This window comes from Dipteris shenzhenensis, chromosome 3, assembly GCF_047967505.1.
Source record: "Dipteris shenzhenensis isolate YYH24624 ecotype China chromosome 3, Dip_SZ_1.0, whole genome shotgun sequence".
NCBI classification, from domain to species: Eukaryota; Viridiplantae; Streptophyta; class Polypodiopsida; order Gleicheniales; family Dipteridaceae; genus Dipteris; species Dipteris shenzhenensis.
In genome coordinates this window covers 33,307,007-33,319,177 of record NC_141598.1, presented here as the reverse complement: position 1 = coordinate 33,319,177, position 12,171 = coordinate 33,307,007, and the positions used below count along the sequence as shown (strand labels likewise).

Here is a 12,171-nt window from a genome sequence, read left to right as displayed (position 1 = left end):
CTCATGTCGATCTCACCACCAAATGGCTCTAGACTTTCATCTTTCATGGGGGTAATTAGTCCCTTCCAACTTACCCATTTCCCCAAAGTTCGGGATCAGATACTTGGCGGCCATGACAAATGAACTAAAAGAGATAGGTAGAAAGTCGTACACCTGCCTGAATCTGAGTCTCTCTCCTTCTCGCAAGGGGACCATACATCAGACGTAGAAGATGATTCCCTCAAGCTTTGAATCAAGGTCGTCCTTCAGCAAGGTCCTTGCCTTCAAGATCCACCACTTGTGAACTTCCATCAGAGAAATAATGAGAACAAAGGGTATACGCAGCAGAAGACTAATAGAGCCCAGGAACTTACACAGTGGTGCTTATTTGTGGAATTCCTTACGTGTACTTAATGTTGATGTGCAGCAAGTAAATGGACAATGGACAGGAGAGATGTAGAACCAACCAAAGTTATATTTCCGTCCACAATGGACACGATACTAAAGCAATGTCCAACGTGTCACCCTCTATTAGCAGAGTGCTTTCCCAAAAAACTCGGCCTGCGTGCTCCCTATGAGCTTAGGTGGGCCTTGTCGTCATGCCCCTCAAACACATCCTCCTGGACAGCCACAAGTAAGGGAGTGCTTGACCTCCTTGCTGCTCTGAACGCCACCAATGGTGAGGCCTTTGATCTGTACTCCTCGCTGCCCTGATAGTCAGCCTACGATGAAGACACCTTGTGGGCTCCTTGTCTGCTGCACTCAGCCGGATCTGTGCTGCTCCAAACTGCTCACTGAAAGGCTCTTCCAATGAATGTGATATGAGCCCCAAGGGCTCTCCTTTTATAGGGGCCAAGAGCCCTTCCAAGTCAACAGACCAGATTGGCCGACCCCTCAGTCTGTGGGGCCTACCCTGTTCTGCTCCAATCGACCCGGCTGGCTGGCTTTGACCAGCTCAACGTTGCCTGCCTGGTCACATGGCATCAAGCCACTGGCCCAGGCACTTCTATGCTACAGTCAGGGTCTTCTCAGGCCCAAACCTGGCCCAAAATAACTGCAGGTCAGGTGCGTTTCAGCCCTGATGATCCCACCTCTGCTCGGGATATGTTCAAGCCCTGGAACCCTGCCACAGTTCTGTATAGCCTGTTCCAGCCTATCGACATTACAGAATAACTGTATTATGAATCATGATGTAGACACGTCACGATGATGCGTGTTTGCATGTTGAAGAAATGGTTTTGTGTAAATGCTTACAAAGTTGTTCTCTTCTATGTCATGATAATTAGATGGTTGCTCTTTTGATTTGAGACCTTACGAAGGATGATGTAATCTCTAGCATTGTCATCACGATTCACTAGATCCTCAAGTGTGCATGTGAGCAGTCCTACTTGCATTAACTCACACAGTAAGTTGTCTCTTCCATTCTTTGACAACCATTGTCTGGTTTTAACTTGCCCATGACTTCAATGTATTGTGGGTGAATGGTACAACATATGCTTGCTGTGTATTTGTTCTAATCAACAGCTCCGTAAATTGCAATTACAAGGCCCATTGATTTGATTGGGTAGCCAATGCTATATTTGGAACATTAGCTTTCATGGTCTCATCAGTGTGTGTGGGTTCGTATGTCTTTAATCATGTTCTCAATTGAGGTGCTTTGACTAATAACTCTCTAAAATCTGTGAAATGTGTTGCTAGGATTAGTACTTGGTTGGATCAGAAAATTGGCACAGATTCAAGGTTTAAGAAAGTGTGCAGGGGCCGGGGCATGAGAACAAACACCTTTAAAAAAAGTATTGAACCAATATATTTGAAGATCAAGGAAATCACGTTTTTATAGGGAGTGCTAGAGGCCTGAATCAAAGGGCTTGCCTAGCCAAGGTACTAGTCTTTTGATTCAGAGAAACGATGGCTGTTGAGGAGCTATTGGAGCTCAGATTTCGTCTATATGATGGTACAGACATTGGCCCTAATAAATATGCTCCTGTTACAACTGTTGCAAGCCTGAAAGAGAGCATCCTTGCACAATGGCCTAAAGGTATTGATTTGTAATTGACAAACACAATGCCATATTTTCTTGAAGGGGCTTTTGCCAAGCTATTCTGTTTTTGAATACCATAAGAAATTTCTTCTGTATCCATAGTCTCTAATCTATGAGTAGTCATGGTGGGCTGAGCTTATTTAACTGCCTCTTTCTCTTGCTGATTTGTTGGTAGTGGGTGTGCGTGGCTTAATTCTTCGTGCATATGCTTTGTTATTCTTGATTATATCCAGACAAGGAGAATAAACCTAAGACGATCAATGATATGAAATTGATCAATGCTGGGAAAATACTGGAGAACAACAAGACGCTTGGAGAGTCTAGGGTGCCTGTTGCTGAACTTCCTGGTGGAGTCATCACAATGCATGTGGTCGTGCGGCCTGCTTCTGACAAGGGTCTTGGTACGTGCACAAAACACCCGTGGTAGAACGTTGACAAAGTAAAAGAAATGACTGTTCTTCCTCTTACCTTGGTAATTTAGGTATCATTGGAGTGATTGTCATGGATAAGAATCCACGTTGCGGAAATAGTAAATGGATAATGTGTGTGCAACAAAAGAATCTTAGAGTGGAGAAGGGAATGTTGTAATTCAAACCTTCAACTTTATGTGTGCACAAGGTAGAGCTCACAAACACCAAACTCAGGAGATAGACAACAGTAAAGGAGTTAAAAAATGCCTTAGAATATATTGCACAAATCCGAGTCAAACACAAGAGATCCCAAAACCCACAGCAGTCCGCTGCCCTGGATGCTCTATGGTGAGCACAAACACTGCTCCTACTCCTGTCCTCGCACTCCTTTGGTTGCGAGTTTCAGTGACCTTTCATAGTCCCCAGTCCTTCTCAGACGGTGCCAGATTGCTATTCTACTCAAGACATCGGCTCCAACATGCAGTATGGGTGAGAAGAATATGGTGGATCTTTGATGAATTATCTTCTGAAATTTCTCAGTTTCAAATTAGTTTTGGTTCAGGTTGTATCTTGGTTTGTTCTACTTCTGAAAATTGGTCATCCAAGCATGGTATGGGCTGAAATTAAAGTATCTATGGGAATTCTCTTAAAAACGGCCTCTTTATGATCAAAATTTCGCTTATTTCTACTCTGCCAGAATGCTTGTAGACTGAAGACAGCTTCTTGAACGTGCAATATGGTGGATCTTTGGTTGTAAAACATGCTAGAACAACATATTAGAGCAACGAGTCATCACTTAGGTCTACATTCTATAGTCTACGGATTGTGTGACAATGAGAATGACAATAGGTTGGAGAGGCGGATGTGTAGAGGGGGCTATGTGGGCTAAACGAAAAGGGAACAACTGGCCTTGAGATGGGATGAGAAGGGGGGAGGGGGCAGGTGTACACAAACAATTGCTAAATTCATTAAAGCGACAAAGGGAACTCAAAAGTGTTGTATAATTACATATATATATTTAAAGGAAGTGGAACGCATCTGAACCAAATCCCTTTAAAAACAAATAAATAAAATAAAGTGCATCCCTACTCAACACGTGCACCCCTACCCCACACAAAAACCCACCTCCTCCCTCCCAAAAGGGAGGTACATGTATCTTACAGTATAGAGCTATCGTACTGTATCGCATGGAATTTTCCATACGGTATGTGTACTAGAGCTACCTTGATTGTCCCACTAGGCCCAACTATGTATTTGCGTGCACCTTTGTTGGACCTTAGATCTCCGTATGCCAAGGGAGGGGCTGTGGATCAAACACTAGATTGTGGTTTGAGAGAATCCTGAGCACAAGTGTTGTGAGATTGTAATCAAGCTCCTAATTATTGTGGAGCCTCATCCAACGAGAGGAGCATATGAATGAGGCTGCCATATGCCTACGTATTGCAAAGATATTTAGAAGAAAACCGTGCTAATATAGCTTCTTCTAGGGCTCTATCCATTTTGTCAATCACTAGCAGTGAGCTTGCCTAGTTAGGCCATGAGTCACATTGGTAGGTAAATTATTGCTAGAACGTGCTTTCACTTGGGGGAGGATCTCCATTTATCTTTCGACCTTGGCTTGAACTGTTTTTCTTTGTTTCGAACCCACCTTCTCAATTGACCATGCATACCTTGTGAAACTCTAGCAATTTCACAAGCATGAATGGCTAACAACTTGGGCTCACCACGAATGCTCGATGTTCAAGATATAATTCGGTAGTACCTTAGGACATTAGCTTACATGTACTCTCAAGGAATAGGGTAATGTGTTGCTATGATGTAGCGCATGCTGTTGGGGACTTGGTGGATCCAACCGAATTCCTCCCCTAAGTAACAAGGGCACCCCACATATAGGGTCATCATTGTTTGCTAGTTGGGAGCGTGGAAGTTCATGCTCTTAGCAAAATGAGAGGCACATACGTATTAGGCTAGGATCATGTGTCTAAAAACTTCGGCAACAAAAATGCACAAAAAGGTGGCCAAGGGGCACCCTTGGTAGACCGACCTGTAAAGTAGAAAGGCCTCACACAACGCCCCATATGAGCATCTCAAGCTCCTTGCATAAAGTGTGGAGAGTCTCTAGTTGTCTTTTTGAAATAAAAAAGGAGGGCTGCAAGACACTACTCTTGTTGCAATGCCATTGTCGGGCCAAGTGAATTTGCCCACAGGGTACCTAAGATCTTGAAGCTGATGGCTTGAGAAAATTGATACATCATGCCATCCGTTTGCTATGCACCAGATGGCTGCATGCAAGGAAAGGGATACTTTGCATGGTAGGCCTCAATGATTGGGAGCTCGAGGCATGCTTTTTCTTGCTCAAGAAAACAAGGTTACTCTTTTAGTGACTATAATGAGGCTAGGTTGTGTATAGTTCTTGCTCCCACTCCTTGAGCTCCTAAGATGTTGGAGCTTGTGTCTTGGCGGGTGGTACTAGACTTCTCAATACCTTGGCTACTCAAGCTGCCGCCCAGCTCTTGCTTTGCCTTTTGCAAAGGGAATTTTGTTGAAGTCGCCTCAAGCAATCTAAGGGTTCACATTCCAGTAGAGGACTAGTGAGCTTCCAGTAGCAAGGGGGGCTAAGGCCGGTACATAAACATTCAGGACTTGGTTGCTAAGGTATTCCATTTTGAGCAAAATGGGGAGAAAGCAGCAGCTTGCACACTGGCTGCTCTAGCTGCCTTCTATCCCCTTCCTTAGGGGGTGAAGGTCAAACTAAGTACCATGGACATACTTTTGTACTTCACTATCCACTCACTCCACCATGCATGTAAGCTCACGTGGAATGCCATTTGCCCATCCTGTTTCAATCCGTAGCTTGTGGAACTGCCCAATTGAGATCCTCAGTGCATGGATCTGAGTATAGCCCGGAGGTCCAGTAAACAATCAGTGATCTCTGTAGAAGCTGAGTTTTATCGAAAGCTCATGAGGTGGTAGCCAAATCCTGTACGTGTGGATCTGTAATAAATCCTCTCCAATGACCTGATTCACCTCGTGATAGGTGAGCGGGGTGGATTTAGCGTTGAGGCTATATTGAAACGGTGCTAGTGTCTCCATTTGGAATCCAAAGCCTGCAAACCATCTGCATGCCAAAACATACGAACTCCTCTGATCCCCACTGCCTCTAGTACAATAGATGCCAGCCATGGCAATCAGAGTCATCCGGATGATGACGTTGTGCCGAAGTCCCTGGCTCTGTAGACAAGTGACCTTCTGAAAGGCTGCATCAAGTTGTAGAGGGGTAGCCCCAACTCTGCTAGAAGAATATGATGTGGGACTCGTGGCTTTCTATGGATCATCCGAGCAAGAAGCAGAACCTGGTGTCTCACTGTCTGTCTCCCAAAAGGGACTGTCATATGTCCCAGCTGCCACTTTGAACGCGTGTAAGGGCATTGTCGTATATCTCGTGATGAGCTGCCACTTTGAATGCGTGTAAGGGTCCTGTCATTTTTTATGTCTCTCTTGTGAGTGATTTGGCTGTGTACAGGGTCATCCTGTTGTCTCTGGTGTTAAGAGTGGCAGCGGAAGATGTAAGCAAACTGAAGCTACAGAATCACACAGAGAATACTAGAGACAACAAGATGTGCCACAAACAGATCTGCTGTAACTCAGCCCATAAACCAGGGCAGCAACTGTAATACAAGGAGTCCTGAACAGGATGAGAAACAGGAGCTGCAGAAGGGGCTGAACTGGAGCAGAGGATAGGGGCACAAGGAGGCTGGAGCCTGAGAGCACAGAGGCTGGAGGAGCCTGGAGCGAGGAGGCTGGAGGAGCCTGGAGTGAGGAGGCAGAAGCCTGAGGCCAGGAGGCTGGAGCCTAGGAACGAGGAGGCTGGAGGAGCCTAGGAACGAGGAGGCTGGAGGAGCCTGGAGCGAGGAGGCAGGAGCCTGAGGCGAGGAGGCTGAGGAGCTGCACCAGAAGATTGGAGGAGCCTGCAGCGAGGAGGCTGGAGGAGCCTGGAGCGAGGAGGCTGGAGGAGCTGCACCAGAAGATCTGCAGAGGGAGCGTGGGCAGCCAACAGAACAGCTGAAGGGAGGCTCCGGTGGGGATGGCTAGGAGCAGGCTGAAGACAAGAGCCTTGAGGAGCTGCTGGAAGAAGTGCTGGAGATGAGGAAGGGGGAAGACCCTTTTATAGGGAAGGCCAGGAGGGTCGGCCAGATGGCCTAGACCGACCAGCCTGGTCGGTCAGCCAACTGGGCCGACCAGCTGGTCGGCCAGAGCCTGGTTGGCCAGGGGCTGGTCGGCCAGCCTACCCCCTCTGGCCCCCCTGCTGCGTGGGAGCTGGTCGGCCAGCCTCGGCCCTGTCTCGTGGGTGCCCCCTCTGAGTGTAGGAATAGCCTCCGACCGATGGAAAATAGTGTCAGATACAAGTGTAGAACCGGGAATGAAAGAACCTCACGAGGGGCGGGCACACCCACAAAGAAGCCCTCACTCAGAGCAGTGTGCACACAAGTACACTGTAGACAGGAGATGCATATAATGCTAACATCTGGAACGTGTCCTACAGAGGTCTGCTTCTGTTGCCTGCTGATCCGCTCTGTGGGATAGACGCTGGGTGGCATGAGGTAGCCTATGTTGCGAAGAGAGAGAGAGAGAGAGAGAGAGAGAGAGAGAGAGAGAGAGGGGAGGGGAAGGGGGGGTGTCTTGTTTTTTGGCATTAAGAGCACTGAAGTTTTGTTTTGTATTATGTGGCAGAGAAGCAGCCATCAAACAAGCCTAAAAAGAGCAATTGCGGATGCACTATCCTCTGACTGTATCATGCCCTGCGGAATCATTACATGCATTGTCTTAGCAGGTCATCCTTCATCTACTCCTGGTGGATCCAGTTGACCAAGTTAGGCATTCAAATGGTGGCAGATTTTCTGGGAAAAGGACCTGCAAGGAGACTGCAGGATATACTCTGATGAAGCACCATTTAATGACAACAGCTGATCGAAACTTGCAAATATTGTGTTTTGAAACAATTTACAGGTGTTAACACTTGATGTTGGCAAAATGCGGTGCTCATGTTTCATCAGGGTTTGTATTTGTGTGTGCTTTCTTGTGAGGCTGGTAAGACCGCTTTTTATTTCTTTACCCTTCACAGAAATATCTGTGTTGAAGTAACAGGGTTACAGCCGCTGCATTCACTCTTTTCAATTGGCGTGAATGCCAAGGTTTTTCTTTTCTGAGATCCCTGGAAAACAGGAAGAGGTGTATACATACCGATAATTTCACCTCTTAAATTCTTACCAAGGAATGTGGCAGAGGCCAGAATGGAACAGATGTGCTTGGGTCTGAGGAGCATCAACACTGTACGGCAAATTAAAATTCTAGCCAACCTTTCAAGTGCTAAATTTGTTTTAGTTTCCATGCATTTTAGCTTTTTAGACACTCAATAATTGTGGTGTCCACTTTTGAAATCCTCTTTTTGAATAATTGAAATCGCACAAGAAAGATGCAGCCTCTTAAAGAAGGTAATGGCTGATTCAAGTAGAATTACACGTGTCTTTGGTGAGGACTGAATAGTTTTAAGGTTTGGATGTGTGTCCTCAAATACAGCAGTATGTTGTGAGCCTCCTTCCCTCGCTGCCCATGTAAGCCACAGATTTTGGTAATTGGTGTTGATTCTACAGAATGATTCATCTTTGTTTTGTTTTGAGAGCCGGCTTTCCGTGTTTGTGGCACTTGCATCCATCAAACATCTCATGGAGAGCACTTAACCCCCACCTTATGTATTTGGCACCACCTCAAGTGTGATGGTGATGATGATGATGATGATGATGATGATGGGGGGGGGGGGGAGAGAGAGAGAGAGAGAGAGAGAGAGATGATATGATATGATATGATTGAATGTCCTTGTGAGACCCTTCAGGATCTATGGGACAGTGATCACTATCAACAAGTAGTGATTGATTACATCCATTGAAAGAAAATAGCATAAATAAAAGCATAAATGTGCTATGCAGTGAGTACTTGTGCTAGCCTGTGTGCTAGACCGAGTACTTTGTTGTGATATTCTAAAATTTCCTTTATGTAGTTTGCCTAGCTCTTTGGCTGGCCACTCCAGTAGGGATTTCAGGTTGCTTCTATTGCTCCTATAACATTCTCTGATTTGCGCATATGCTCGACACGTTAGGAGTACATGCTGCTCATATTCTACTTCTCCTGCGGGGCAGATTTTACATACTCTTTCCTCTCTTGGTACCCTGGGTCTTGCCCATCTTCCCCTCTCCACCTCCAGATTGTGTGAGCTGGTTCTGATTTTGCAGATTAAATGTCTTTTAAATATTGATATGTCTTCCCCGAGGTATTTCTGTATTCGGTAGCTGTCCATCGGATTGATTTCCTGCTTATAAAAGTGCATTTTTGCCCCCGGTTCTTGCCCTAGCTTCTGCGTCACTAGCTCCCTGATTTCCCATGCATCTTTGGGGGGAGAGAGAGAGAGAGAGAGAGAGAGAGAGACGTCTACGCTCAAAAGAGGCCCGTGAGACCATCCAATATTATATCTCGTGATCAAACTCACCTGTAAGGGAACCGGAGGTTTCAAGTACATTTCATAAGGATCTAATGAAAACTGAAACTAAAATTGAAATCGAGAATCAAAGGCAAAGAGATGTGTGTTAGTGTTGATATGTGGGTTTTGTGAAATCACTGGGCGTTGTGATTCATATATGGCAACAACGTACAGATTGTGTGTCTTGCCTCAATGAGTGTCTTGTGTCTAGAGAATGGGCTTTGTTTTTAAAGTCCCGTGATACCCACTTTGTCTCAAGATGATATTTGCAAGTCTTCTTGGGATCTTTGTTAGGGGCTTCATGAGCCTATGCCTATTTAGTGATCTTTGATAGGAGGGTGGCACAACGTTTGGCTAATTGGTGATCTAGCTCATGTCTATAGACCTTTAGTACATAGGCAATGATGTCGGTCTTGGATCTCATAGTACTTGGGGCATCTCATCAACACAAGGTCTTGGTCATTGCGAATTGCAAAATGCGCAAGTCTACTACCTCAAGTTTTGGCTCACATGTGGTTGAGAATTGGTGGCCTTTCTCAACATGAGCTTGATGAGATGATGTTTGGTGAGGAGATGGTCTTTGCGCCCGAAGTGTATTGCCTCAAAATTTGGCTATCACATGTCGTTCGGAACTTGTGGCCTTTCTCAACTGCAATTGATTAAAGTTTGTAAAAGGCCACATAGGATTGCGAGACCTTGCAATACGTTATGCTCAAACACCCCATATAGGGGGAGACACATTAATGTTTCCAAAAGGTGCAATTGATTAAAGTTCGTAAAAGGCCACATAGGATTGCGAGACCTTGCAATACGTTATGCTCAAACACCCCATATAGGGGGAGATTTATTAATGTTTCCAAAAGGTTGGAAATGCTTGAAAGACCAAGTGTCTTGGAATACATCTTGTCTAAACACCCCATATAGGGGTACTAGAGGTGTCAAGAACACCTATTTGAGCCATAAAATAAAAAGAGAGGAAATTTTGAAAATTGCTAAAGCCTCCCAAAAATGGAGTGTGTAAGTTTGGTATGTTCCTAGTGCCCTAGGCCATAGTGTTTAACTATACAACCTCCTTCCCTAGAGGATGAATCCTAGTCTAGGCCATGGAAGTGAGCCTATGTATAAGAGTGTACAGACAATTGGACGACTAGAGCAAGGCAATGAGACAAAGAATCAACTTGTGCAAGTGCTATGCCCATTTCCGTTATAGCTTCCAAGAATGAATTGGAAGTACTCTTTCATTTGCAAATAGTATTGCTTCATATAGCTTAAGAGGACGCTCCAAGAGCTTGAGAAGAGAATGAAAGAGGTAGAAGAGAAAATGGGCATGGGGGGTGAGGGGAGGGGGTGCAAACCCAGAACGGTGTCATATTCCAAGGATGAATACTAAAGATGCACCGTATCTGAGTTCAGAGCATCACATATTTGCAACTTGCTTTGTGATGGTGGAGAGCTCTTGGTGCCAAGATGGAACGCCAACATGAAGCAAAGATAAATGGTATAGTAGCATGAGATTTAACCCGTGACTACATGGCTAGAGTATTGGCAAATATGTTGAACCCTTGAGTGAAGAGAGAGGGTTTCAACAAAGAGAGAGGTTGAATGTGTTGTAGGTTTGGAATCTAACCAGTCTGATTATATAGTCAGCGGCTGTCGACGGCTCTCCCCGCTAAGCTTCAAAGGTTGTACCATTGTAGGATCTGAATTAGTAGTGCATTCAAGGTAGTTAAGTAGCCGTCGCTGCTTGAGGCATTATGGAAGCCTGGCATTGCATGTCTGTGAATGAACGTTGGCAGAAGTATTTCAAGAGCATGTTGCTCAATTGTAAAGGTTACTAGTTTTGTCAGATTTCAAACTAATTCATCTTAGATGTTGAGCTACAGCAGTCCCTATTGACATGAGCAGTGATCTTTTCTGAGTTTTCGTCAATTTTTGTCTTGTTTGTCTTTCACGTTTGTCCTTTGCCAGTTTCAACATCGCTTTCTGGCAAATCGTCACATAACACGACGGTTAGACGTTTAGGATATGCCACTCTCGATATCTTAGATAACAAAGTAAAACACGTTAAACCTTTGGTAACCATGATTTTCCAAAGAACCCAAATGGTACATGTCTGCACGTGAGCGAACGACACGATCGTTGAGAAGAATGACATGTCATTGATCTCTTGAATCATGGCGAAGCATGCGGCAATGTTTCCTGTTCTTTTGACGATTCGTTATCCTCAGTTGCTCATTTTGCTCCTAATAGATTGGGTGCCATACCAGTTCTACTTCTGTATCCCCCCAAAATAAAGTTTTACAATGCATCCCTCTTCATCGCCACATTCAACCTGCCATGACAATCAAATATCCAAAGCTCTATGGGAAATTTTATGGTGACGCGCATATTCTGTTGTTTGAAAGTGCTAGGCTGGTGAACGCTATAGAGGTGCAATAGGTCAATCAGGCCTCAGAAAGGTGATGCCTCTTCCAATGCTCTAGAAAGCAACGTCGATATGGCGACACAATATCTCTATGCCCATTTTTAGGATATGATGAAGTACACGATGCTTTTCTCGCTCGCTATCGAAAGCAAAAGATTGCAGACCATGTGTTGCATAAGATAGGCCAAATGTAACAAAAGGACTTGACAGTGCGGCCAAGTTCCCTCTCTTGCGACGCCTAGCGGGCGCTAATTGTTCTTATTTTGAACTCTTATTTTGTGCATGGTATTTCAAAACAAGTAAAATGTGCCATGGCTTTTATAGAGATAGCAGCTGTTAGGGCCTTATGTCATGGAGGGAAAAATAGTTATTTTTGTTATGCCATGCAAATGCACCAGGGGAAATAGGGGAAAAATAGAGTGGGACAAGGGGAAATAGCACCCCATGCTCTAGACCTCATGGTGCTATTTCCTTTACTCTTGAGAACCATTGATAATATTTGATGTGACATTTCCTTATAGCCCTCTCTCATTTTCCCTTGGATCATTACATCATGCATCATGGGAAAAACATCCAAATTAGGCTCTTCCAAGGGAAAAACTTCCAAAATAGCCATCATTATTTCCTTCCTTTTTCCCCTCCATGACATAAGTCCCTAACATTGGAGCAAGTGATTGAGTCTTGATCAGGGTTGAACAAATGTTGGTCCACAAGACCAAACACTCTTGCAAAGCAAAGTAGAATGCTTGATGAGTCCGCGTCCTTAGCATCAGAAGTCAGTAGT

The 12,171-nt window shown here is 44.8% G+C and overlaps 1 protein-coding gene across 1 annotated transcript in view; it reads left to right on the top strand.

Annotated features, from left to right (window-relative positions):
- Positions 1-7,896, top strand: part of LOC147903685 (membrane-anchored ubiquitin-fold protein 3-like) — a 33,187-nt gene extending 25,291 nt beyond the window's left edge. Inside the window, exons 3-5 of the mRNA XM_087372555.1 lie at positions 1,678-2,017; positions 2,254-2,421; positions 7,162-7,896. Of these exons, the coding sequence (XP_087228681.1) occupies positions 1,888-2,017; positions 2,254-2,421; positions 7,162-7,217 (354 nt within the window). The 5' untranslated portion in view covers positions 1,678-1,887 and the 3' untranslated portion in view covers positions 7,218-7,896. The remainder of the gene's footprint in view (positions 1-1,677; positions 2,018-2,253; positions 2,422-7,161) is intronic.
- Positions 7,897-12,171: the final 4,275 nt, after the last annotated feature.